We start from the raw sequence: 22,906 nt of genomic DNA, 5'->3' as shown, positions 1-22,906 counted from the left end.
ATATGTTGCACTGAGGATGCTTGTATGCTTGGTTGCTGTAGAATGGCGATTGTACAGAATTGGAACTGCCAGATTGTTGATTTACAGCTGAGAGGCCATGGAGAGACCTGTTACTATCATGTATGTACCTTATGTACCTTATGTCCTGCTGCAGGTACAAGATCCACCAACGAGCTATACCATCAGCATGACCACATCCACCTTCCAGACTTCTTCCAGACGTTCACATAGTAATCTTCTATTCTAGAAACACATGCCCATCGATGAAAACAAATGACTTCAAGATGATACTGTGGAACCATCCACCGCACAGGTCCTGAAACAGGCTACTGCCAAGGAACTGACATCAATCGATCGCAATAATCATGTCAGTACTCAACCTAAGATATCAGTATAAATACATGCCATAATACACCAAACCTACCCTCACAAGACACAATTCAATCCACTCTACTATCACCACCACAACAACATACCGCACCCGACGCATCAACATGACCTCCAACCCCAACCCCGGCAACTTCGCCAACCGCCCCGCCGACGAAGTTGAAGACATCGCCCGCAAAGGCGGCCAATCCAGCCACGCGGGCGGATTCGCCAGCATGGACGAAGACAAGCAGGTACATCTACTCCGTACTATCCACGGCTATCCGCGGGAAATAGGCATACTAATGATGCAGCGCAACATCGCCTCCATGGGCGGTCAGGCCTCCAGTGGCAGCTTCCAGCCCGGCGAGGAACGGGCCCGGGAAGCAGGCCACAAGGGCGGCATGTCCTCGGGGGGTAGCTTTGAACCTGGGGATCCCCGGGCGCGCGAGGCTGGTCGGAAGGGGGGATTGAGCGGTGGGGAGGTGCCGGAGGAGTGAATCAAAATGAGTAATGATATATGAAATTGATGTGTATGTTTGATGAGAGGTGGGTATGGCAATTTGCATCAAGTTTGACAGTAATATAATTGTGTTATTGGTCAATCGTCGCTTCGTTTTGTACACCGTAGACGAGAGATAGGTCCAGTAAGATCATACGATATTAAGTTTGCTTTTGCCTCTGTACCTTCTATCGCCACCTAACCCATATTCACAAGACTGACACCAGGAACACCCCGCATATGCTGAATCGTAGCCACCGGCATCATCGCCATCCCTCGCATGCCACAAGCTGTAGCTTCCGGCTGCGTCATAGATATACATTGTCCAATAAAAATTAAAGGAGGATAAACCCGAAAAGACGAAAGAAGAGAAATGCCACCAACTCCACATAACACATTATCGATCATCAAGCCCACCGTGTACTGAGCATCAATGGAGCACGTCAACACAAAACGCACTGGTAGAGAAAGTTCAGTCCGGATCCTTTCGCTCCTGAGCCACAGCAGCATCTCCCATAGAACTGTCCAATTGCACCAGATCCTCAAACGCAAACGACGCCGCTGGCTCCTTCTTCGGGCTCCCCGTCCGCTCCGGCTCTGCCTTCGTCCCCGGGGCCGTCGTCGTCCGATGCGAGATCTGCTTGACCATCTGTGCCAAATGGCGCTTAATCCCATCATCGCCGCACTGCGAATGTCGCAGCAGCTCATTCTTCAAGTTCAAGATCTCCCCCCGTAGATGATCCACCTCGCTTTCCAGCAAAGTATTCTGCCGCGAGACCTGCTCGCATCGCGTCTCCAGGTTCTTGGCATGTTCCTTCTTCTTCTTGCGACACTTGTTGGCCGCTACCCGGTTGCGCTCGAGGAAGCGCTCGCGTTTGCGCCGTTCGCGCTCGTGGTCTTCGAAGCCGGGCGACGCGTGCCGCGGGGAGCTGCCGCGCCGGCTGTGGGTGGGGCTGTCGGCGCTGCTGTAACTGGAGACGCTGAAGCGGGATTGCGTGCTGCTGCTGATACTGCCGCGGGAGGTGATTTCGTGCAGGGGGGTGGGGATCTGGCTCGGAGCAAAGGTGAAGGTGGGAGCGGTGGAGTACTTGCGCTCGTCATCGCTGGCTCGGTGGATGGTTTGGCAGGGGGCGATGAAGCTGGCTTCCGAGCTGGCGGTGGAGTCGGTTCGGGAAGCGGGGTAGGCGGGCCAAGACACCGGAGGGGAGAAGGCGTCGAAGAGCCATGGATTGGTCGTGGTGGTGTTGTTGCAATTGTTATTGTCTTGGAGCATTGAGAGAGAGAGGTATTCTGGGGGAATGGCATTGTCCATAAAGAAAGGGAGGGAGTCGGGCCAGTTCTCGTCGGGGGCGATGGGGGCGGGTGGGCCCGAAAGGGAACACAGGTTCAGGTCGGTGGACATCTTTACGTCGGCCATGGGTGGGGTATCAATTGAGAGGATGGTGAGCCGGTGCAGAAGACAGGTAAAATGGACAGTAAGGGCAATTGGGTTGATTCCGCCTGGTATTTATACGACCAACGGACCAGACGGTTGGCAGGCAGAGAAAACAGGGGCGGGATCGTGATTGGGGGAAAGCAGGCCGACCGGTTAAGCACCGTCAGCAGGCGGACTGAGCGCTGGGGTCGATAAGGTTGATCAGGTTTGCTCTTGATCAGCAGGCTGGGGCCACACACGATGGGGGAATTGCGGACGGCGAGGAGTCAGGTCGTAGGGATATTATATCCGGCTGGGGAGGAGGGGTCCGTGGAAACACGGTCCAGGCGCGGAACCGGCTGGGATTCATTGGAGGCGATGTGCTGACGTAGCCAGCAATTGGTCCGGGAGAGGATCGCGCCTCTTAAAAGCGCCGATGGCTGAAGGCAACTTGGAACCGGATTCGACTTGCGGGTTCGGTGGAGTCGGCCCTCCAGCATGACGTTTCGAGTCGATCGATCCTCCGGCTTGCAATCAGATCCCGCCAGCCAACTTTAAGTCGCGCCGCATCCACGGATGGCCTCGGCAGGTACTGGACTACTTGGTGACATCCTCGACCTTCGACCAGCTGGGCGGACCATTTGTCTCCTGGGTTACACAAAACAATGGCCTGACGACACGAGCGATGCTAGGCTGTTCAATGTTTTGTTATGATCCTTCTTGTCCTTCTTGGTTACCGCAACCCTTCCTCCCGAGCACAATGCCTTTTGCTGGAAAAACACGACTGCCGCCAGTCGATGACAAATCAACGGGCAGTAAATTCTCGTGCCGTTGCATTGTTGAGCAGGGAAATGAACAGGTTTCAGGGCTCACCTTGGTGCTCGCCGGTTACGGGTGATTGTTCAGGGCAAAACGGGGCCGATGCCGCAGCCGCAACCAGGCCCCGCACTGAATCCTTCGGGATGCCCTGACCAACGCCACGAACGATTGCTAGGGCGAGAGTTCTTTGTGACAGTGAAGCACAAGATCGGGAGTAAGCTGTGAGATTCGTGCCTCCGAGCGACCGTGGTATTGTCGGCAATTGCATCAGTGTTTCCGGTCATGTTGGCCAGTCCGACTGACGGAGGAAATATACCTTGTCGCGATTAGTCTTATGGAGGACACTGGTAAGTTAGTTGATCTATGATTTGTTGTGCTTAGGCTAATCCCCACGGTAGGTTCGATGCTTTTGTTTTGAACAAACCACTGGCTGCTGCAATCGAGTATATCCTACCCAGACCATGGAATTCTCTGCCGGGTCACCGGGAAGGGCCTGGGTCAATTACGCCGGAAGAGGCAGCGGCCGTTGCCGAAGCCATGGCGATGAGATGTAGAGACTCTCTCCCAATGGAAGAATCTGATCCATGGAACGTTCAAGGGTCCTGAAGATGGCAATCACAATCTGTCATTGGATGCAGACAGTAAAATTCTGCTTGTCAACTGACACACATGGCACCCCGTCAATAAATCCCATCCATGACAGACCAGGCATAGATGGGAGCCAGAAGTATCCCAGCTACTGCAAACCCACCGGGTCCTCCGCAGCCTCTGCCTTCCCCCCAAACGTATCTGCATATCGACCAACCATCCAGTCATGCACCGTGATTGGCCCGTACTTGGCTCCCTGGCCCGGCTCACGACAGCTCACCAGGCACTCGACCAGGAAATCCGGATTCCCATCGAAAAAGAACGGGATGCTGTAGCGATCCTGGCCAGACTGGTTAATGACCCGATGAAGGTTGGAGATGTAGTGATCGTTGGTCCAGCGCATCATCAGATTGCCGGTATTGACCACCACCGCTCCGGGAACCGGCACCACATCCACCCAGACATTCGAGGCACGGTTCCAGACCTGGAGTCCCCCGGTCGAATCCTGTAACAGAATCGTGATGGCCCCAAAATCGCTATGTGCGCCGATGCCTTTTTCCCACAAACTCAGTTTCAGGTCGACGAATGCGGATGAGGGGGGATAGATACACACACACCTCTCTCCAACTCCGACGCATCAGACGGTTGAGGGGGATAGTGCAGCAACCGCAGGGTCGCAATGGGTCGCTGACAGAACCTTTGCAGGGCATTCGGGTCCAGGCCCACCAATTCCGCAATGACAGTCATGAGATTGACAGCCAGCTCCAGGACGGCCTCGTAGTAGCGATCCACCGTGTCTCGGAAGTGCAGCGGATCTGTCACTTCCGCCGGGTACTTGTTGGGTCCCTGGCCGAATTTGCCTGCCAGGACGTCTGGATCGTCCAACGGAAGATGGCGTCCGAAAAAGAAGCCTTCCTTGAGGTCGCCGGAGGCGCGCTTCTCGAAGTTTTGGGCCCGGAGACGCTCGTATCCGCGGTTGAAGCTGTCATTGTCTGCCTGAGAGCTTAATCGTGCCACGGTTGGGGAGTGGTTGCGCGGCGTTACTCACCCCGATCGTATCTCTCCTTGATCTCCACCGGGAGACGGAAGAAGTCTCTGGACTGCTCCAGAATTTCGGTTTGGAGGGTGGTGGGGATCCCGTGGTTGCGGAGTTGGAAGAAGCCCAGTTCTTCGCACGCGGTGCGGATTTCCTCGACGAGACGCTGGCGGGCTTCGTGGCTGCCTGCGTGGAATGCTGCGATGGTGAGTCTATGTCTCACTCTCGCGGGATGGGGTGGATCCTTACCGGCGAAATCAATCACCGGAGGAGCCAGACTCATACTGTCGACCGAGTGAAACAGTGAAGAGAGACGGGTGTTTGAGCTACGTTGAGCCAAGGTGTTGCCAGAGGATTCGAGGCATGGGTCGGTCGCGGATAGCTTATCGGTGCGGGGCAGAGCCGATTTCATGTGAGATGCTTGGGCACAACTGCATGTCAGCCTGCTTCTAGAAGACTACACTGTAGATCCGATGTAGCTAGGCATAACAGAGATGCTCGAATGCATTATCACTATCATGTTACATTATATTTTACTTGCAGCTTCTTGACCCCTCTGCATCTTTCCCTGAACTGAGTGCCAGCTCCCACCCATGGAAGCGCAGCGGATCAAGGTAGCATCCATCAGCCCTAACCGACCACTAGAACCAGACTTGCCCGCTGGCATCCGAGCCCTCCGGATTGTCCGGTGGCCTGGTGGCTGAAGAATCGATCTTAGGTCAGATAAATAGTGCGGAAGGAGGTGAATGGTATTCTGGCGAATAATCCATTGTGGAATACGAGAAGCTTGCCAAACACGCATCCCTGTCCACCTTGACTAATGCGAGTCACAAATCGCGCAAGCTTACGACAACGCTCGCACTCGGGATTTGAAGCTTGATTGACTTTTGAGGGTTCCATGGTCGTTCCATTCCGCATGAGGAAGGTCCGCAGGCTTGTGAGTTCTAACTTTTCAACCGGCTTCACGCGAGTCAGACGCCCAGACGGCATTTCCTGGCATGATACGGATACAAGATTTGAGAGAATATGCATTAACATAGGCGCATTATATTTACATTTTATACACAAGTAAACTACTCTTACGGAATAGCCTCATACACGCGGTCCCCAATCTTCGGGGGTTCTAGGAAATCCGAGGGAACGGTCTCGGGCAGCTGGTTTTGCTGCGCCCATTCACGGATCTGGTCAAAGTTACGACACTTGTGCTCCGTGTTGAAGTCGACAAAGGGCTCGGGGTGGTCGGGGTGAACCCAGACCTGACCCAAGACTCCGACATCAACGCTGCACATAAGCTGCTGGCGCAGGATATCGAGACAGTGTGCTGCGATGCTTAGTGTCCGCGTCATAAAAGGAGAGGAAGGAAAAACTTACTGACGTGACGTCGCACGATAAATTCGTTGTTCGAGAATGCGCCCGTGCCAAGATCGTGGTAGTAGTCGTAGTTGTAGTAGAGCGACTGGCGGAGCAGGTTCTGGATATGTTAGTTGCGAATGGCGAATCATCTCAACCGATCTCACATACCAGGCAGTGCAGATGATGCAGCCCCTCCACGTTGGCCGGATAGCCACCCCCGTATTTCTCGCTAATCTTGACTTGGTCGGCGGCGAGCCCGGATTTCTCGGCTTCCTCGGCAGGGACTCGGATGGCTCGGTCTGGACAATACATCAGCTAGGTTGCAATTCACAGCTATAAAGGTGACGCACAGTTAGCACCGATGGATGCCCAGGCGGCATCGACCTCCGGGCTGGCATCCTGGCGGAAGATGTTTTCTTTGAGGAGCGACCCGTTGAATCGTTCGCTGTGATAATTCAGCCCGACGTTTGAGATGACCGGTGCTGCGATCGCATTAGCTCAACTTGCTGCCTACAAGGCTGATCTCTCTCCAGAATACACTCGAGGGCAGGACGTACAATGCTGGGTCACACGCCGCGTGCACGCCTCGTCTGAGTCACCTCGGTTCTGTCCGATGAAGACACCCACCAGGCACGACAAGACGGCAAGGATGAAGACAAAGATGATATTCAGCCATCGTCCAGGGCCGGCTCTCGAGTTAGTCTTGCCCTGCGCCCAGTGAGCATCCTCCTCATCCACGAGAAGTCTCTCGCGATCGGTCGAGTCCGACCGCTCCGAGGAATGCATTTTGTCGTCAAAAGAAGCGGAGTTGCGTGAAGGATTCATGACAACGGGACGTTAACACTTAAGAAAACAGAGAAATTGCTCAATTTTCTCTTTGACTCAAAAAGCTACAGAGGCTGTGCCCTGGTGTTTTATTGTGGTTGCCTCTGAGCCGGTCAGATGGTGCCATCGCCTCCGCGCGGTCCGATGCTAATAATAACTAACCCCCAAAGCTAAACCCGCAGTTGGAGAGGGAGGCCAAGTGACGGGTGGAACCCAAACCCGCAATACTGGTGAGACAGGGCTCGTGCAGATGCGGAGAGGCTCATCCTGGCCGCAAGATCATTTGCTCGCAGTAAGACATCCGCCGCTTAGCCGCAGGTGTGTCTCATTCAGGCGCCCAATGATGCGGGAGATCCTCAATACGAGCCCACTGCCCGCCTTACTGGAACAACCTCCCCGGTCTACCCGAGGATCCAACTGAGACATGACGCAAAGATGCCTTACTCCCCGAGAGTAAACCTGGCTTCACCGTCATTCATCCGCTGCACGCTATAATTAAACATCCCCAGCTTGGCTGGTGGTGGCGGATCACGATGGGTCGGGTGCCCGCACGCCGCGGTCTAGGTCAACCTCCAAGCCACTCTATCCCGGACAGGGAAGTGGGTGCATCATCTCGGAATGGAGGACGCCTGTCCGTGAGGCAGATGAATGTAACACTGGCAACCAGAGGGGCACTGGGACTCTCGGGTGTCGCCGTGATTGGGCTGGCCGGTCCTCGGCCACTCAAGATAATATTGACAAGATGGCACAATCCAAGACTTGGCCAATCATGCGGGCACGCCATGGCGGGATACTTCCCCACGATGGAGAGCATGATGCACGATGCTCGCGGACTGCTAATTATGGAGGTTGGAGGGAAAGAGCGAGGAGAAAGTTATAAATACAGCCGCATCAACCCTCCAACTCGGTATGATCCTCACGCACTTCGAGAACATCGAAGAGTCATTGATAAAGTCTAATTAGACCTCTCTCCATTCAGTTCTTCACCATGCATTCGATTTCCAAGGGCCTTCTGCTCGTGCTGAGCAGCAACCTGCTCGCGGTCACTGCCCGCCCGGTGGCCACCGAGACGGAGTCTGCCACGACTACCGAAACCCCCGTCAGCTATGGCAACTATGGGGACTATGGTAACTATGGTAGCTATGGCAGCTACCAGGCCTACAAGAGGGACGGTGAGCCAGACACCGAGGAGACCAGCACTGTCTCCACGACTGCCCCGGCTGCCACCACCACCACCGCCCCGGCCAACTACGGAAACTACGGGGATTATGGCAACTATGGCAACTATGGTAACTACGAGGCCTATAAGCGTGACGGAGAGCCCGAGAGCTCTAGCACAGAGTCTGCTGCTCCTACTACCACAGCTGCGGACTATGGCAACTATGGCAACTATGGGGACTACGGCAGCTATGGCAGCTACCAAGCGTACAAGCGTGGCGAAGAGCCCGAGAGTTCCAGCACGGAGTCTGCTGCCCCGACTACCACTGCTGCGGGTTACGGGAACTATGGCAACTACGGAGACTACGGGACCTACGGTAGTTACCAGGCTTACAAGCGCGGCGAAGAACCCGAGAGCTCTAGCACGGAGTCTACTGCTGCTCCGACCACCACTGCGCCCGCCAGCTACGGAGACTATGGTGACTACGGCAACTACGGCAACTACGGCAGCTACGAGGCCTACAAGCGGGACGGCGAGCCTGAGGAGTCGACTACCAGCACTGCTCCTGCTACCACCACGACTGCTCCTGCCAGCTATGGCGATTATGGCAACTACGGTAGCTACGGTAACTACCAGGCCTACAAGCGCGACGAGCCCGAGGTGAGCAGCACTACTTCCGAGGCCACCTCGACTGAGACGGCGACCCCGACCGCTGCCAACTACGGTAACTACGGTGACTACGGCAACTATGGCAACTATGCCAGCTACGGATCGTACAAGAGAGATGCCGAACCCGAGCAGGAGACTGAGTCCTCGACGACCTCTGCGCCCAGCTCGACTACCACCGCCCCGGCCGGATACGGGAACTACGGGAACTATGGCAACTACGGCAAGTACGGGTCGTACGGCAGCTACTAAACGGGGAAAGTGAAGAGCTAGCACGGTGTCACAACCTAGAGCAGGGGGTGCCTTGCTGAGTGCGGATTATGACTGTCACAGATGTGTTGTTCGGGTGTACTTATTGCATTTATCTGATTAGACTCGTAATACAGCGATGATTGATTTTCAACTCGTTCAAGTGCTAGCCTAGGGCTTTGTTGCATCGGTTAGGGTATGGCCCGGTAGAGCAATTCCGTAAGTCGATCGACTTTGAGTCAGGATGGCGATATGAATTCCCCCTCATTGGCAGGGGCGCATCGCAGCGAGAGTCGTTGACGATGGGACCCGCTTCCCCATAATACAGACTTTTTGAATCATCGCTGATCTCCCCGCGACCGATCCTGCCTTGACCACGATGCTCTTGCTGGAGCTTCATCATGACCCATCGTGGATAGGATCAGTACAACCTTATCGGAGTTGCTATTGGACGTTTCCACTCCCACTCAAGGGAAAGCTGCACGGGAGAAGGGGCGGGGGGGAAGAAACCATGAAGCTTAAGCTGCAGCTAGATGGGTCATCAGTCCGAAATGGGCAATGATGTACATGGGGCCTGTTCACTGCTGCCGAGGATGCTTGACAAATTCCACCGGGTCGCAATCTACGGAGTACACCGTAAGCAACTGAGAGGAATAACAGATAATGTTTGCCATCCCGTTCACTCTTTTGTGCTGCACGGCTGACATCTTCGGTGAATGCAATAGCCCTAAGTATCAAGTACTAAGGAAGAGTCATCCCGGCATCGGCGCCAAGCCAGCCACTGGGGGCAATAGCCGAGGTGCGAACGCGGAATCACCTCGAGACACCAGAAAGCACCAGCTCCACGCAGCTAAAAAAGAAAATCCCCCATCTGCTGTGATGACTGGAATCGTCACGGACAAACCCTGTAGTCTGCGATAGCGCAGTGGCCAGCTCCGGATCGGCAGTGGATGGTTGGTTCGCCCACCGGTTGGGCTCCACCACTCAGCCTGTTGGCGCATTTTTTGGCAAGCAAAGGAGTCATCTTCGTTCCTGGCTCAGCTAGGCCGATCTAGCTCCCCGCCATTTTCTCGTTTAAATACTGGTGGCGAGCCTGCGATCGCCGCCATGATCTTTTTCTTCTTTCTTTCTCTTTTTGATTGTGCCTTGCGAAGTTTCCTGCGATCGCGTCCTCCAAAATGAGCGTCGACGGTCAGTACACTGTCGCGGAGTCTCACTTCGCGCTCTTCGCCGCGCTCGACTGGCAAGTTACTGATCCAGTGCAGAAAAGCAGCCGGTGGCTGACGAGGCATCGCCGCCGCCCTCGCAATACGCGGTCAACGAGCGCAAGTTGATGGCCAAGATCGACTGGCATGTTGTGCCGTGTCTTTGTGTCATGTACCTCCTTGCATTCCTGGATCGGTGGGACTCCCAGTTCGCAAACCCACAGTGGCTACAGACTGACAGACTTGCAGAGTGAATGTCAGTAACGCGGCCATTCTTGGGCTCAAATCCGACCTGCATCTCGAAACCGGCACCAAGTACAATACCGCCCTTACCATCTTCTTCGTTCCCTACATTATTTTCGAAATTCCGTCCAATGTATTGATGAAGAAGCTGAAACCGCATGCGTGGTGTATGTATTTCGCTGCGTTGGTTAGGGCTCGCTGACGGGTCTAGTATCGCTGTGCATGTTCGGTTTCGGCCTGGTCATGGTCTGCCAGGGGTTTGTCCAAAACTGGGGTGGGTTGATGGCGACGCGATGGTTTCTAGGAATGTTTGAGACGGGCTTGTTTCCTGGCTGTATGTGATTCTCCTGGGGTAATGACTTGATACTGACTCGACAGGCTTCTACTTGCTGGGCATGTGGTACAAGCGCAGCGAAGCTCAGAAGCGCTTCAGTTTCTTCTTCGGCTCGACCACCCTCGCTGGTGCCTTTGGTGGTTTGCTTGCATATGGACTGGGAAAGATGGATGGCATCCGGGGATACAGTGGATGGCGATGGGTATTTATCATCGAGGGTATCATCACCTGTGTGGTCGCCATTGGCTGCTTCTTCGTGGTTCCCGACTTCCCGGAGGATGCGAAGTGGCTCACGGAGGAGGAGCGAGAGTTCCTGAAAGACAAGCTGGCCAAGGATACTGGCAAGGCTGCCGTCGATGCTAGTATGAACTGGCGTGATGTCCTTGCTGTTTTCAAGGACTGTAAGTGTTCTATCCCTATCCCGATTGTGGATGCCATGTTAATTGGGCAGACAAAATCTTTATCGGCGGCTTGATGTACTTTGGCCAGGTGGTGACAGCTTATGGTATGTTCCTGTGACTCTTCCACTGAGCACGACTGACCAGCTAGGCTACGCGTACTTTGCGCCGACCATTATCCAGACCTACGGCTACGGATGTATGTTCCTCTATCCTAATACCTCGGACATCACTAACCTCATCAGCCATCAAAACCCAGCTGTATTCCATCCCGCCGTGGGCCGCTGCATTCGGCTTCTCCATGCTCATCGCCTACCTTTCGGATCGCTTCCAGCACCGTTTCCTCTTCACCATTATCCCTATGCTAGTCGCCATGGCGGGATTCGGCGTCCTGCTCAACATCCACGACAGGGCCCAATACCACGTCCAGTACGGTGCGCTCTTCCTGGTGACGTGCGGCTGCTACAGCGCGATGCCAGTACTGGTCTGTTGGTTTGCGATGAACCTAGGTGGCCACCGACGCCGCAGTGTGGGCACAGCCTGGCAAATTGGATTCGGCAACAGTAGGTCCCCATTCCCTTCTATCGACCAAACCGCTAACCTCTGCATCCTAGTCGGCGGCATCATCTCCACCTATTCCTTCCTCGCCAAAGACGCCCCCTTCTACCGCCCCGGCTACATCATCGGGGTCTCCTTCCTCTCCTTCTCAGCCGCCATGTCCATCGCCTACGCCGCGGCGATCTGGCACGAGAACCGCAAACGCGACCGCGCGATCACAGAGGGCCGCATCGATCCGCAGCTGGTCCCCGAGGAGGACGAGGCCGCGATGGGCGATCTGGCGCCCACATACCGTTACGCTTATTGATGTGGGATTCGGAGTAATTTGGTAGATTAATTAATTAGATTCGTTATGTGGACTCCGACCTCGGAGCTGAAGAATTAATGAAGCGGACGCTGATTCGCGGGATTTCTTTTTCCTGCATTAGGGGCTTGGCGTGTTGCAGCAATCAGAGAGATCTAGATCGTATGTGGTAATAGTAGCTGTCCACGGAATGTGCTGCTGCTGCTGCATAATTATTTATGTTTGCATCTGCCTTGGAATCACAAAGTGATCAGATATATGTCTTGGATTGAGCACCAGCCAATGCCGCGACATGCACGATGACCTGCCACTAGCCAGTTGACCAGCAAGTATTTATTCCTACTATGTAAGGGCATAGTAAGACGCCAATAAAACGTGACTACTATCTAGATGGCACTATCTATATCATCCAATTCATGAGCCATATATACATCATCCCATCCCCTAATCAACAGCAATATACTCCGTCGCCTGCACCGAATGCGTCCTGGCCAACACCCTCCCCTCCACCCCCACAGCCTCCGCATAAAACCTCCCTCCAGCACTAGTCACCCCCTGCCCACTCCAAACCAACTCCGTCTCAAAAGACCTCCTTTCCACCGCCCCCAAATACCTCGTCCCATTGCCCACCCCCGTGCCATAAAACCTCCACCCCTTAGTCTCCGTATCCCCATTCCACGACACATATAACCTCACCGCACCCGAGCCTTCCACGTACGCCGTAATAGCCGGCACCTCATACGGCGTCCCGGTCCAATTACCCAGAAATCCACGATAACTTACCGAGTTCTCGAGGAACGCGTGATAGATCACTTGATTGTTGGCGTCGAATTCCGAGATCGCGCCCGCGGAGCCCCAGTTCACGAAGATGTGCTCGTTCGGGAGCAGTTGCGCGTTTCCTTGCGACGCCGCTTGGATGTTATACGGGGCTGTTGCTTTCCGGAGGATGGTCGCCGTGTTAGCTACGTGATCGAGCTGGACGATCAGGGCCCGCGAGACATTGTTGAATGTGATTTCGCCATTTCCCGAGTTATCGAAGAAGGAGATGATTTCTGTGGTCGGCGACTGGTAGTGCCACCGAGCGTGGTGCTGGAATCCGAACGTGAAGTTGTACGTGAAGGTGGAGTGGTGACCGCCCAGTTGCCAGATGATGGAGCCGTCGGTGCCGTTGATCTTGAAGATGGTGCTGAAGTGCCGCGAGGAGAGGAGGTAGTTGCCTTCGCGGTCTTTGTCGACGCTGTTTAGGTGGATGTAGTCCCATGTTGTGGTGGCGGTGAGGCCGCTTTCGGTGGTGGAGGAGTTAAGGGGGACCAGGCTGTCTGTATAGCACAGCAGTATAGTGGTTAGTCAATGGGTGGGTGGGTGGGTGAGGTGATGATGATGGACGAACCTGCGGGATCGACGTGGTCGAGAGAGTTCCATTCGAAGATGAGGTCGCCGGTTTCGATGTCGAATTCTGTGGGGTTAGAATGGATGTATAAGGTTTGGGAGGTACGTACCTTGGAAGAGTCCATTTCCGATCCATTTCTGTGATGCATTTCCCCCATAGGCTGATAGGTTCGCCACAGTAGGGAGGTATATCTCCACCAGGGCAGTCTTCCCATTGATGACGTTGAACTCGTGAATGGAAGGAATGCGATGATTCCCTGTCTTTGCAGAGACCACGTGCTCATAGTTCTGATTCAAGATCACATGCTGCCCGAACCCTTCTCCATGCGATGTGTCAATTGTGCCCTGGAAGCCCTGCAGTACGGTCTCGTTATGGTAGGTCGTCAGATGGAAGTTCCCGACGAAGCCGTTATAGTATCCGATTCCAGACCAGACGAGGTCGCCGTCCTTCCGGTAGATGTATGCGCCGGCCTGCTGGATGGAACCTCCGTAGGGGGCGAGGAACACGTACTCGGTGCCGTTGGCACCGGGGGCTGGGACGGTGATGTTCAACTTGGGGGGTGCGAGATCGGGACGAGAGCGGTATTGTCCATCTGCGAGGGCAAAGGGGAGAGACGCTGCTAGCAGCAGGTACTGTCTTAGAGGAGCCATCTGCTGTGGTGCTTTGGTTCTACACTACAAGATTGGTTTTACTCTTGCTCTGAGCGACCTCATTTATACCGTCATCAACCATGCCTGATGAGAGTCCGCAACTCGGCTCTGACGATAACACCATCGATTGACCTTTTGCACTCATCATGAACATCGCTTAGAACTGCAACTAGTGTCTAGTTGTTTGTTTACCGAGTGTCATTCGGCTCTTGTCACTGATCGCGTGGTGGGGTGGATTGTGCCATGGGCCTTTGCGATGACGCGAGCCGGGCTCGCGATGAGCACGCACTGACCGCGAATACATTGGGGCCAAACTGCATAATGCCGTGCTCCTCGGGAATGGATGTTAAGAGAGCGTTGTCTTGTTATTATTTTGATGCAGTTTGCGAAGTGTATGCATGCTGGATATAAATGCCTTGGGTCGGAAGTGTCTGTACCACGGTCATCGAAGATCAGATCCATTATCTGTGTCCATCTTATCGATTACCTGTTCCTGTCCGATGACACGACAGTCCCCACTTCCCTGCAGTATCGTGTCACCCGAGACCAATCTTTGCTTGACAACCACGGGAAATGCCGTCTGGTCGGCATCGCTTAGGGAGAATTGGCCAGTGATGTTGGATGAGTTGAGTGTGGGATGTTCAATGAGAGATTTAACCGGAGGAGCACACCATAGCCAGTCTGGCTTATTGCCGACAGGCGGGATATTGTGTTGGCATATGCCTAAAGATTTACCCCTTCATTCTGATAGCGATACTCATGGTATACAGGCAATCACATTGTACCCGGATTCACTGAGACTACAGCCAATTATCTGATCCAATAAAAGCGGCAATACACAGAAACAGATCGTGCGGATACTGACCAGATCATCCAGACAAGCTCCGATTCAGATAACTCCTTCTCAAACATAAAATCATGATCATTACATACATCAGGTATCAAACCAAACTTGTCCCAAAAAACTCCACCAACTTCACCCCCGGCTCCTCCACCCGATCATACAAATCCGCATGCGTCAACCCCTCCACCACAAACAACTCCTTCGGCTCCTTGGCCCTCTCAATCCCCTCCTCAGTAAACCACTTCGTCGCCGCCTTCGACCCCGTAATCATCAACAACGGCCGCGGACTAATCATGCTATTCCAGCGAAACGCATCAAAATTCGCCATCAGATCCCAACTCCGCGGCAAACACGTATTCGTCGCCCGGGGATGATACGCCCTCGGCGTCCGGTAATACGACGCCAGATCCCGAAACGACTCGGGGAAATCAGCCGGCAAGTCCTCGTACTTTTCCGGGAGCATGTGCACAATGGGCACTGGTTGCCCCCGGGACGTCGCTGGCGCGGTCTTTGGCAGTGGCTTCGAGTTGGGATCGGAGAACATCATCGTTGGACGAATCGGCAACCCCTCGCCTCGATACTGGTGGACACTCGGCTTCGGCACCGCCACCGGCAGCGTCATCATCAACAACCTCCTCTCCTGGCCGATCATGGGCTACGTCTTCCTAGCCAACACCCCCCCAATTCATCATCACCATCACCTACTACTTCTACAACAACATCATGACGAGCATGCTCGTCGCCGCCGAATACGCCTCCTACTCGATCCCCCCATACCACCCCGAGCCCTCTCCGGGTAACATACCCAACCCCAAACACGGAGCAAAAATCAACCTCCTGGCTAAGTATACCCTATCAATATACCACCCCGCTACTGGTGATATTCGTTAGCCCTGCACTGGGCGATCTCGGAGAGTTTATTCTACGTGAGGATTATCCCGTATGATTTGTTTGGAGAGCCGGTGGAGGGGCAAGTCGGTGAGTGCGTTGGGGTATTCGCCCATTGCCATTTTCGTGGCGTTGTTGATTGGGGGGGTGCTTGTTGTGGGGGTTGTGGGGTTGCGATTAGTGCGGCGTGTCATCCCGGGGTGGATGTGGAGGGGCGGAGGGTGGCGGAGGGGAGGGTACGGTGGGGGAAGACGGTGATGGTGCCGGGGTGGACGGATGGGGGTGAAGATATTGGGGTTTGTTGGTGCCGGGTAAGGGGAACTTCCCCTTACCCGGCACCAATTGAAGTTGTATGCTTAGGGGGTTCTTGGGGGCTGTGGAAGGTTGGGATTGCTGATTATGGTGGTAATCGCTGAGTGGGTGCTTTGATAGTGACTATAAAAGTTTGGGATTTTCATGGAGTTTTACGCCGTTCTGATAGTATACGCGCTATTATATATATTCTACTAAGGGTTTGGTATAAGATGTCCAAGATAGAATTGAAACTACTATCAATCTCAATAAATTTCCTCCTATCTTTGACGAAAGCAATAAGACAAGCTCGTCAAATCTAGCTAACAGGACAGCTTATCATATCGGATACTCTGAAATACACTGCCCGACATATAGGGGTTTATGCAGGTAATAGCAAGGTTTGTCGTAGCAACAAGTGGAGATGAGATTAGGGTGGAGGGTATATATTCCGTCCCTTAGGGGGTGGGTATGACAGGTCAATTGTTTCAATTTTGGCATTAATACTCCGTCGTTTGTCTTCCTTTTCACTTATTTCCTTGGCGATTGCTTTTCATATGCTGTGGGGGCCGTGTTTATTTGTTTCAAGCTTTGGAGCGATGTGGGGATTGATAACTGCTAACGGCTGAGATCCAGCGGCGCAACGGTCGCCCGGCAAGTTGACATCGAACTCCAAGGCCAGGAGCGATACAATAGTGCGACGTAGCAGATTTCACTGACACAGCTGTCAGTATTCCGTAGCATGGAACGGCAACACACGGCAAAGTAGACTGAGTTGTGATCCATCTTTGGCAAAAATCTGCCGATCGCCAAGCAGTCCCTGTTTTGAATAAGGCTGCGCAGGGACAGTCAGGGACTGCCATAGGCGCGAACAAGCCGCGGCTCCACTCGCCACGCTGATCGTGAGAAAGTCCTTAATATGAGTGTCACAGAATGCATGCAGTAATTTGAGGGATGATCTTAGGGTATTCCCTCGTGGGGATTCACTCTTGCACAATCTTCCCTACGATGTCGCCATTTCTTCTTCTCCATCCATCCTCCATATCTAATCAATCATACTACCCATCATGCGAATACTCCTCATTCTCCTCTCTCTCATCACCCTCACAACAACCCACCCAACAATCTCATCCTACGGGGCAACCCTCCCCCCACCCCCCCTCGACCCCCCCAAACCCGCCACCTCCCGGTCCTATCCATGGCGATCCCGCATCGCCGACACAACCAACCACATCACCAAAACGACCCTCTATGGCCTCGCCCGCACCGCCCACAACCAAGGCCACCCACACTTCGCAACCTACCTGCAACACTACCTCTCCAACACGGGTCGTGACGCCCCCATCTCCCCCGATGACCTGATGGCCTCCCTGCCCGGGTTCCGCGCAGAAGTGCACGCTTTGGCGGAATTCAAAGCCCGATTAGCTTTCCAGTCCCTTCTCATGAACCCCCATCTGAGCAGTATCTCGTTTACGAGTTTCTGGCACGAGTATCTGGTCACCCCGGAGCAGAGCTGGGATTGGTATCTTAGTTTAGGACAGTTCGTGTATAGTGTCACGGGCGTGGTGAGGGTCGAGGAGGGTGGGAGGACGGTGAGTGTGCGGTATAAGTTGCATGTGTTTGATTTTTGTGATTGGGATGGGGAGAGGGATTTGGTCATTGGGAAGTTCCGGTTTCGGGAGGGCGAGGTCGCGGGGTTGCAGGGGGTGGGGTTGGCCAGGGAGTTTAGGATTCGGGGGAGTGGGGAGGTGAGGGTTGTGGAGGGGTATACTCCTGCGAAGGGGTTTCCCACGGTGGATGTATAGTGAGAGGGGAAGGGGAGGGGGTTATGGCTAGCTGGCTAGCGCGTGTGGATGTATGATATGATGTGGGTTGTGACAATGCAAATATGAATGTTTTGTATAATGGACGGTTGGGTAGATCATATCCAGCTGATCTCGTCACACTCGCCCAGGCTGTCTGCCATCGCATCAATCCGGTCCATCATCCAGCCGGCTGACAGCCCGGGTTGGGGGTGGCCTACGGCCAATGCAGTGGAGGTGCGACACTCGCTCGTCGTCTCGTTATACGCATACTGCAGACAGAGTGCCTCGCGCGAACACACCCCCCGACACGCCGCGAAGCTGGTCACGGACACTGCCTCCCCCTCCACGAGATTATCCCAATCGGTCCGCACATCGCGCAATTGCGGCCTCATCACATTCAGAAACACATCCCGGTACACCACCGGGCCTTTCTTCCCCTTCAACGTTCTCTCCATCGCATCCAACTCCCTAATCCCATCCCCATCCAAATGGTGAAAAGAAACCGCTGGATAACACCACGGCCGTCTCTCATACCCCAAATCAAAATAATCCATCTCCCCCGGCGGCGCAATCTGCAACATAGGCCAACCCCAGGTCAACTCAATGCCCACATCCTGCAACAGTATCCCCAACATACAATCCCCCGCCCAATGTTCCCCCACTGCCCGTTCCCATCCATCACGACTCCGCTTCCGATGTTCCACGGCTTTCACCACCGCCGGTCGCGACAGAATGAACCCCGACCCGCCATGCGCGAAGATCGCATCCACGATCTGCATCTGGTTCCCGAGATAGATTGCGTCCTTGGGATTGAGTCGGCGCAGCCAGGCGAGGAGATTGTCCCAGAGAATGTATGTGTCCGCTTCCATGAACACGTACCACTTGGCATCTGGTTTCAGGGCCAGGGCTTCGTCCAGCATGGGGAGGAATTTCCATTTGTCGAGTTTCCAGCCTGGGTTGTTGGGTTTGCCGATCGGGGTGTTGATGTCCGGGTTGAGGTCGGCGGGGGTGAGAGCGGTTGGCCCGTGGGCTTGCACGCGGCGGTAGAGGTCGAAGTCGGGGTGGGTGGCGATCAGAGCCGGGGAGAGGGAGGCGAGGACATCGTGGGTGGAGATACTAGGGGAGAGAGGCTCGATGTAGTCGGAGAAGAGGGCGTGGTTGGGGATGCAGCGCAGCGTGGTGGTCAGGTGGATGGGCACTTTGTCGCGCGATTCGGTGACGCCGGTTTTCAGGATCACCAGGATGTCGGAGAGGTCGGGGTGGGAGGGACAGTCGGGGGGGATGGCTTGCAGAGGAGGGGAGGAGGGCGTGCGGTGGTGGTAGAGGGTGTAGAGAAGGCAGAGAGCGAGGAGGGAGCCGAAGAGGAGACGGCGCAGGCGCGGCATGGTGGTTATGGAGGCATGGTATCGCTGCTGTTGAAGAGACACGGAGCGATGGCGTCGGGATGGATTCAGCCTGTCTCGGAGACGCGTTTATCCGGGTCCTGAGGTTCGGCACTGGCAGGCTGAGCTACCTCACGCGTTCGAGGGCGCCCTGATCGCTTGCCGTCTTCAATATGTTTCCTTGCGAATGCGAAAGTCCACCTGGGGATTGTATCCCCGGACCTTGGCCTTGTGGATGATCTGCTGGATGGTGCGGGCGGGCACGGCCAGCTTAGTGGAAATCTCTCCTGGGTGGACACGCCGATGGCCCAGAGGGTCAGGATCTGGACCCGCAGCTCGGGGGGGATGATATCCTGACACGGGCATCTTGATGGTTCAACTCAGAGGAGATTGGAGAGGCCACAGTCACCTTAGCGCGGGCACGTGCCCTGACCCCCAACTATCAATTATCAACATTCTGGAATTGATGCTCCGTCCGCTGTAGAAATAATCCAGATATATACTCCGTAGTGTTTTCTGTAGTATCATCACAAATTACTCCGACTCAACCACTTAACAGCCTCCAATCCTCCCCTCCGCCCACTCCGCACCGCCCCCTCCATATAACCCTTCCACTCCTCCGCCGTCTCGGTCCCCACGAAATGGACATCACGGAACGGCTCCCGCAGCGCATCGCCCGCCGCACTCAACACCCCCGGCGGCAGCGCCGGACACGGACATCCCCAACCCGACAACTCCTCCGTCGACCACTCATGCCCCATGGCCTCAATGAACTCCCGTTTCGGGAGATCCCCCGCCCCATACATCTCCCCCAACTGCCGCAACAACGCCTGCTCCCGCTCCCGTTGACTCCCCAACTCCGACCACTTGCGTCCCGCATCACCGGCCAAAAACGCCGTCAGCACCCATTTCCCATCCGCTGGACTGCTGGTATCGCGATAGATCGACGCAGGGCCGCAGAAGGACTGCGCCAGACCACAGTACCCGCGCGTCACCCACCACGCGGACCGGAACGATAACATCACCTTGGTGTAGTAGCCGTAGCGGAACGAGTCCACGAGCAGCTGTTTCTTGGCGGGGAGGGGAGGGTCGAAGCGGATGGTTTTGAGGACGGGGGTTGGTGCGGAGCAAATCACCTTACGGGCTTGGATTACCCTCCCCTTGGACTCAACGAGGGTTACTCCGCGCTCTTTCTGCGTGATGGCTGTCACCCGCTCCCCGAGCCGGATGGTCCCCTCGGGCAATCCCGCCGCTAATGTCTTTGCGAAGATCTGTGTCCCTTGTCGAACGCGCAAGTACTGCGCGCCGTGCTTCCGGTCGGATCGCATCTGGAGCAATCCGCCGCCGGATTTGCAGTAATTGAGGAAGTAGAGAGCGGACACGTCCTGTGGCTCCTGGCCGAGCATGGCGCGGGTCCAGACGGACGCGTTGGCAATGGCGGCGGGACTGGCGTCGCGGGAGTGTAGATAGGCGAGGAAGGAGAGCGAGTCGAGGGTGGTGTCGCGGGGGTGGCGGCAGTCGAGGGCCTGGCAGTCGGCTTCGGCGATGTCGCGGATGGCTTCCATTTCGGATTGCATTTGGGCCGTGATCTAGCTGGTCAGTCAGAAATACTATAGTATACTGCAGGGGCACATTACTCGAGGTGTCTGTCCGTAGGGAAAGCCGGTAACGGCCCCGTCCTCTCGCTGCAGCAGACAATTGCCCGTTGTGTTCTGCTCAATTAGCTCCGCTCCAGCCCGTCGAGCCAGTTCGATCATCATGCTCTGGTTGGTGTCGTTGATCCAGGCGGCGCCGAGATCAATCACGCCCTCGCCGCTCGGCAGGGGACACGACCAGGTCTTGCCGCCGACGCGGTCGCGGCCCTCTAGCACCAGACACGAGTGACCGGCCTGGAGGACCGTTTCGGCGGCCATGAGACCGGACAGGCCGGCGCCGATGACGAGGACGTCGACGTCCTCCGTGGGTTGAGTTAGGGCCAGTGAGGAGGGCACGGATTCCGGTACCGCGACCGTGGCTTCGATCTCGAATAGCCACCCCGGGACGGCGAGACTGGGCACCGGGACGAGGGTCATGGCGGGGCGATGTCCGGTGAGCCAGGTTTGTAGGGGTCGGGTGTGGAGACGGTGGTTGGGGTCGTAGTTGACGATGTAGTAGGTCAGTTTAATCACATCGCGGACGGTGGCCCCCACGGCGGCCATCACGCGGTGCAGATTGACCAGCGCCAGATGGATCTGCGAATTGTAGTCCGCCGGGGCGGTGCCCTCGATGGTGCCCGGTTGGCCCGATACATGAAGAAGTCGGGGGGCCGTCGAGACGACGCCGGGGGCGTAGTACGCGGAGGTAGGTAGGACTTGGTGGACAGACGGTGTCATTGTTTGCGCTCAATGCCTGTTCAGTCTTGTCGTGTCTCGTATGTCGTGTGCAGTGATGCAGTAGATATAGACCAGCGGTGACGCGCAGCACACCCTATCTTATCGGAAGCGATCACCTTCCTGTTTGGCGCGGCCGGGATGACTTGCCTCGGCAGCCAGCACTATCTTATCGGTTGATCTATACCAGTCCATGGGATATCGGAACTGCCTTCCCTGACCACCACATGAATCTTCGCGAATTATATATAGATATAATGAAGCCACTTTCCCTATCACATCACCAATACCCATAGCATCATGGCCAACCGTCCACAAGACCACGACGCCAAGGTGCTCACCATCGCCGATCTGGCCCAAGAGGCCCAGAAACGCCTGCCCCCGGTCGTTCGCGGTGAGCCATCCTCATACCCTCCTCACATCCAACCTAATACATGAAACAGACTACTTCAACGAAGGCGCCGGCGAACTCATCACGTACATTCCTCCCCCCCTCCCCAAATAACCAAACCAAACCCTAACACAATTGATGATCCAGCCTAAAAGACAACGAGTCCGCCTACAACCGATACAAACTCCTCCCGCGCGTCCTCCGCGACGTGGACGCCCTCGACACCAGCACCACGATCTTCGGCACAAAAATCACCTTCCCCTTCGGCTTCGCCCCCGCGGCGGCCCACAAACTCGCCCACTCGGACGGCGAGATCGGCACGTCCCGCACGGCCGCGAAACACAACATCCCAATGTGTCTCTCCTCGTGGGCGACGACGGGGATTGAAGATGTGATTGCCCAGGGAAACGGGAATCCGTATGCCATGCAGGTTTCGTTCTTTAGGGATGTGGGGATTACGAGGGGGGTTATTAGGAGGGCGGAGGGTAGGTTATACCCATTTATTTTACATCTGTTTAATATGGTGGTGGTGGGAGGGGAAAGGCTGACGATTGGATAGAGGCAGGATATAAAGCCCTCTTCGTGAGTGTCGATCTGCCGGTGTTGGGAAATCGATTAAACGAGTCCCGGAATAATTTCAACTTTCCGAGTGATATGCGGTTTCCCGTCCTGGCGGAGGGGATGGAGGAGTTGGGGTTGAAGTCCACGTATGAGAGGGGTTATGGTATTCCCTTACCCCTATCTTGGTTTATGGTTGTTGGGTGTGAAGCTAATAAACAATGGATAGATCCAACCATCCGATGGGACAAGACCATCGCATGGCTGCGACAGAATACCAAGTTGGAGATTTGGCTTAAGGGGGGTGAGTCTCCCCCCC

At 55.2% G+C, this 22,906-nt stretch overlaps 14 protein-coding genes across 14 annotated transcripts in view; 5 read left to right on the top strand and 9 right to left on the bottom strand.

Moving 5' to 3' along the window:
* The first annotated feature begins 425 nt into the window (after positions 1 to 425).
* BO80DRAFT_421821 (general stress protein) lies at positions 426 to 945 on the top strand. The gene is made up of 2 exons (XM_025718694.1): positions 426 to 620; positions 681 to 945. The coding sequence occupies exons 1-2, from the start codon at positions 495 to 497 to the stop codon at positions 864 to 866; spliced, it is 312 nt and encodes a 103-aa protein (XP_025578863.1). The 5' UTR covers positions 426 to 494; the 3' UTR covers positions 867 to 945.
* A 158-nt stretch (positions 946 to 1,103) lies between these two features.
* On the bottom strand, positions 1,104 to 2,639 carry BO80DRAFT_202512 (bZIP transcription factor). The gene has a single exon (XM_025714220.1). It carries the CDS (start codon positions 2,283 to 2,285, stop codon positions 1,341 to 1,343), a length of 945 nt encoding a protein of 314 aa, XP_025578862.1. The 5' UTR covers positions 2,286 to 2,639; the 3' UTR covers positions 1,104 to 1,340.
* Positions 2,640 to 3,837: 1,198 nt separating this feature from the next.
* BO80DRAFT_452105 (isopenicillin N synthase family dioxygenase) lies at positions 3,838 to 5,008 on the bottom strand (the record flags this gene model as incomplete). Its single annotated transcript, XM_025721934.1, has 4 exons — positions 3,838 to 4,241; positions 4,307 to 4,681; positions 4,738 to 4,923; positions 4,975 to 5,008. The coding sequence occupies 4 exons, from the start codon at positions 5,006 to 5,008 to the stop codon at positions 3,838 to 3,840; spliced, it is 999 nt and encodes a 332-aa protein (XP_025578861.1).
* Positions 5,009 to 5,804: 796 nt separating this feature from the next.
* Positions 5,805 to 6,864, bottom strand: BO80DRAFT_431715 (oxidase ustYa family protein; the record flags this gene model as incomplete). The annotated part of the gene is made up of 5 exons (XM_025720761.1): positions 5,805 to 6,046; positions 6,097 to 6,196; positions 6,247 to 6,377; positions 6,429 to 6,560; positions 6,636 to 6,864. 5 exons carry the CDS (start codon positions 6,862 to 6,864, stop codon positions 5,805 to 5,807), a joined length of 834 nt encoding a protein of 277 aa, XP_025578860.1.
* Positions 6,865 to 7,891: 1,027 nt separating this feature from the next.
* Positions 7,892 to 8,980, top strand: BO80DRAFT_431714 (uncharacterized protein; the record flags this gene model as incomplete). Its single annotated transcript, XM_025720760.1, has 1 exon — positions 7,892 to 8,980. One exon carries the CDS (start codon positions 7,892 to 7,894, stop codon positions 8,978 to 8,980), a length of 1,089 nt encoding a protein of 362 aa, XP_025578859.1.
* A 654-nt stretch (positions 8,981 to 9,634) lies between these two features.
* On the bottom strand, positions 9,635 to 10,101 carry BO80DRAFT_202974 (uncharacterized protein). Its single transcript, XM_025714221.1, has one exon. It carries the CDS (start codon positions 9,976 to 9,978, stop codon positions 9,730 to 9,732), a length of 249 nt encoding a protein of 82 aa, XP_025578858.1. The 5' UTR covers positions 9,979 to 10,101; the 3' UTR covers positions 9,635 to 9,729.
* Positions 10,102 to 10,310: 209 nt separating this feature from the next.
* Positions 10,311 to 12,022, top strand: BO80DRAFT_346797 (MFS general substrate transporter; the record flags this gene model as incomplete). The annotated part of the gene is made up of 8 exons (XM_025715387.1): positions 10,311 to 10,378; positions 10,432 to 10,592; positions 10,637 to 10,759; positions 10,804 to 11,160; positions 11,211 to 11,264; positions 11,309 to 11,356; positions 11,403 to 11,720; positions 11,772 to 12,022. The coding sequence occupies 8 exons, from the start codon at positions 10,311 to 10,313 to the stop codon at positions 12,020 to 12,022; spliced, it is 1,380 nt and encodes a 459-aa protein (XP_025578857.1).
* A 441-nt stretch (positions 12,023 to 12,463) lies between these two features.
* BO80DRAFT_482880 (arylsulfotransferase family protein) lies at positions 12,464 to 14,059 on the bottom strand (the record flags this gene model as incomplete). Its single annotated transcript, XM_025723420.1, has 3 exons — positions 12,464 to 13,338; positions 13,410 to 13,475; positions 13,519 to 14,059. 3 exons carry the CDS (start codon positions 14,057 to 14,059, stop codon positions 12,464 to 12,466), a joined length of 1,482 nt encoding a protein of 493 aa, XP_025578856.1.
* A 941-nt stretch (positions 14,060 to 15,000) lies between these two features.
* BO80DRAFT_347309 (alpha/beta hydrolase) lies at positions 15,001 to 15,447 on the bottom strand (the record flags this gene model as incomplete). Its single annotated transcript, XM_025715414.1, has 1 exon — positions 15,001 to 15,447. One exon carries the CDS (start codon positions 15,445 to 15,447, stop codon positions 15,001 to 15,003), a length of 447 nt encoding a protein of 148 aa, XP_025578855.1.
* A 1,538-nt stretch (positions 15,448 to 16,985) lies between these two features.
* Positions 16,986 to 17,945, top strand: BO80DRAFT_482873 (uncharacterized protein). Its single transcript, XM_025723419.1, has one exon. It carries the CDS (start codon positions 17,150 to 17,152, stop codon positions 17,885 to 17,887), a length of 738 nt encoding a protein of 245 aa, XP_025578854.1. The 5' UTR covers positions 16,986 to 17,149; the 3' UTR covers positions 17,888 to 17,945.
* BO80DRAFT_202418 (uncharacterized protein) lies at positions 17,946 to 19,354 on the bottom strand. Its single transcript, XM_025714219.1, has one exon. It carries the CDS (start codon positions 19,270 to 19,272, stop codon positions 18,004 to 18,006), a length of 1,269 nt encoding a protein of 422 aa, XP_025578853.1. The 5' UTR covers positions 19,273 to 19,354; the 3' UTR covers positions 17,946 to 18,003.
* BO80DRAFT_202417 (uncharacterized protein) lies at positions 19,355 to 19,729 on the bottom strand. Its single transcript, XM_025714218.1, has one exon. It carries the CDS (start codon positions 19,633 to 19,635, stop codon positions 19,438 to 19,440), a length of 198 nt encoding a protein of 65 aa, XP_025578852.1. The 5' UTR covers positions 19,636 to 19,729; the 3' UTR covers positions 19,355 to 19,437.
* Positions 19,730 to 19,796: 67 nt separating this feature from the next.
* On the bottom strand, positions 19,797 to 21,641 carry BO80DRAFT_461617 (putative flavin-containing amine oxidase; the record flags this gene model as incomplete). The annotated part of the gene is made up of 2 exons (XM_025722455.1): positions 19,797 to 20,858; positions 20,907 to 21,641. The coding sequence occupies 2 exons, from the start codon at positions 21,639 to 21,641 to the stop codon at positions 19,797 to 19,799; spliced, it is 1,797 nt and encodes a 598-aa protein (XP_025578851.1).
* Positions 21,642 to 21,919: 278 nt separating this feature from the next.
* Positions 21,920 to 22,906, top strand: part of BO80DRAFT_482858 (alpha-hydroxy acid oxidase) — a gene marked incomplete at its 3' end in the record, with an annotated part of 1,655 nt that continues 668 nt past the window's right edge. Inside the window, exons 1-5 of the mRNA XM_025723418.1 lie at positions 21,920 to 22,032; positions 22,082 to 22,115; positions 22,177 to 22,514; positions 22,589 to 22,753; positions 22,817 to 22,891. Of these exons, the coding sequence (XP_025578850.1) occupies positions 21,939 to 22,032; positions 22,082 to 22,115; positions 22,177 to 22,514; positions 22,589 to 22,753; positions 22,817 to 22,891 (706 nt within the window). The 5' untranslated portion in view covers positions 21,920 to 21,938. The remainder of the gene's footprint in view (positions 22,033 to 22,081; positions 22,116 to 22,176; positions 22,515 to 22,588; positions 22,754 to 22,816; positions 22,892 to 22,906) is intronic.

The sequence above is a fragment of the Aspergillus ibericus genome (genome assembly GCF_003184845.1).
Source record: "Aspergillus ibericus CBS 121593 unplaced genomic scaffold BO80scaffold_5, whole genome shotgun sequence".
In the NCBI taxonomy this organism is placed as follows: domain Eukaryota; kingdom Fungi; phylum Ascomycota; class Eurotiomycetes; order Eurotiales; family Aspergillaceae; genus Aspergillus; species Aspergillus ibericus.
The sequence above is the reverse complement of the archived record's forward strand: the minus strand, read 5'-3'. Positions and strand labels throughout refer to the sequence as shown.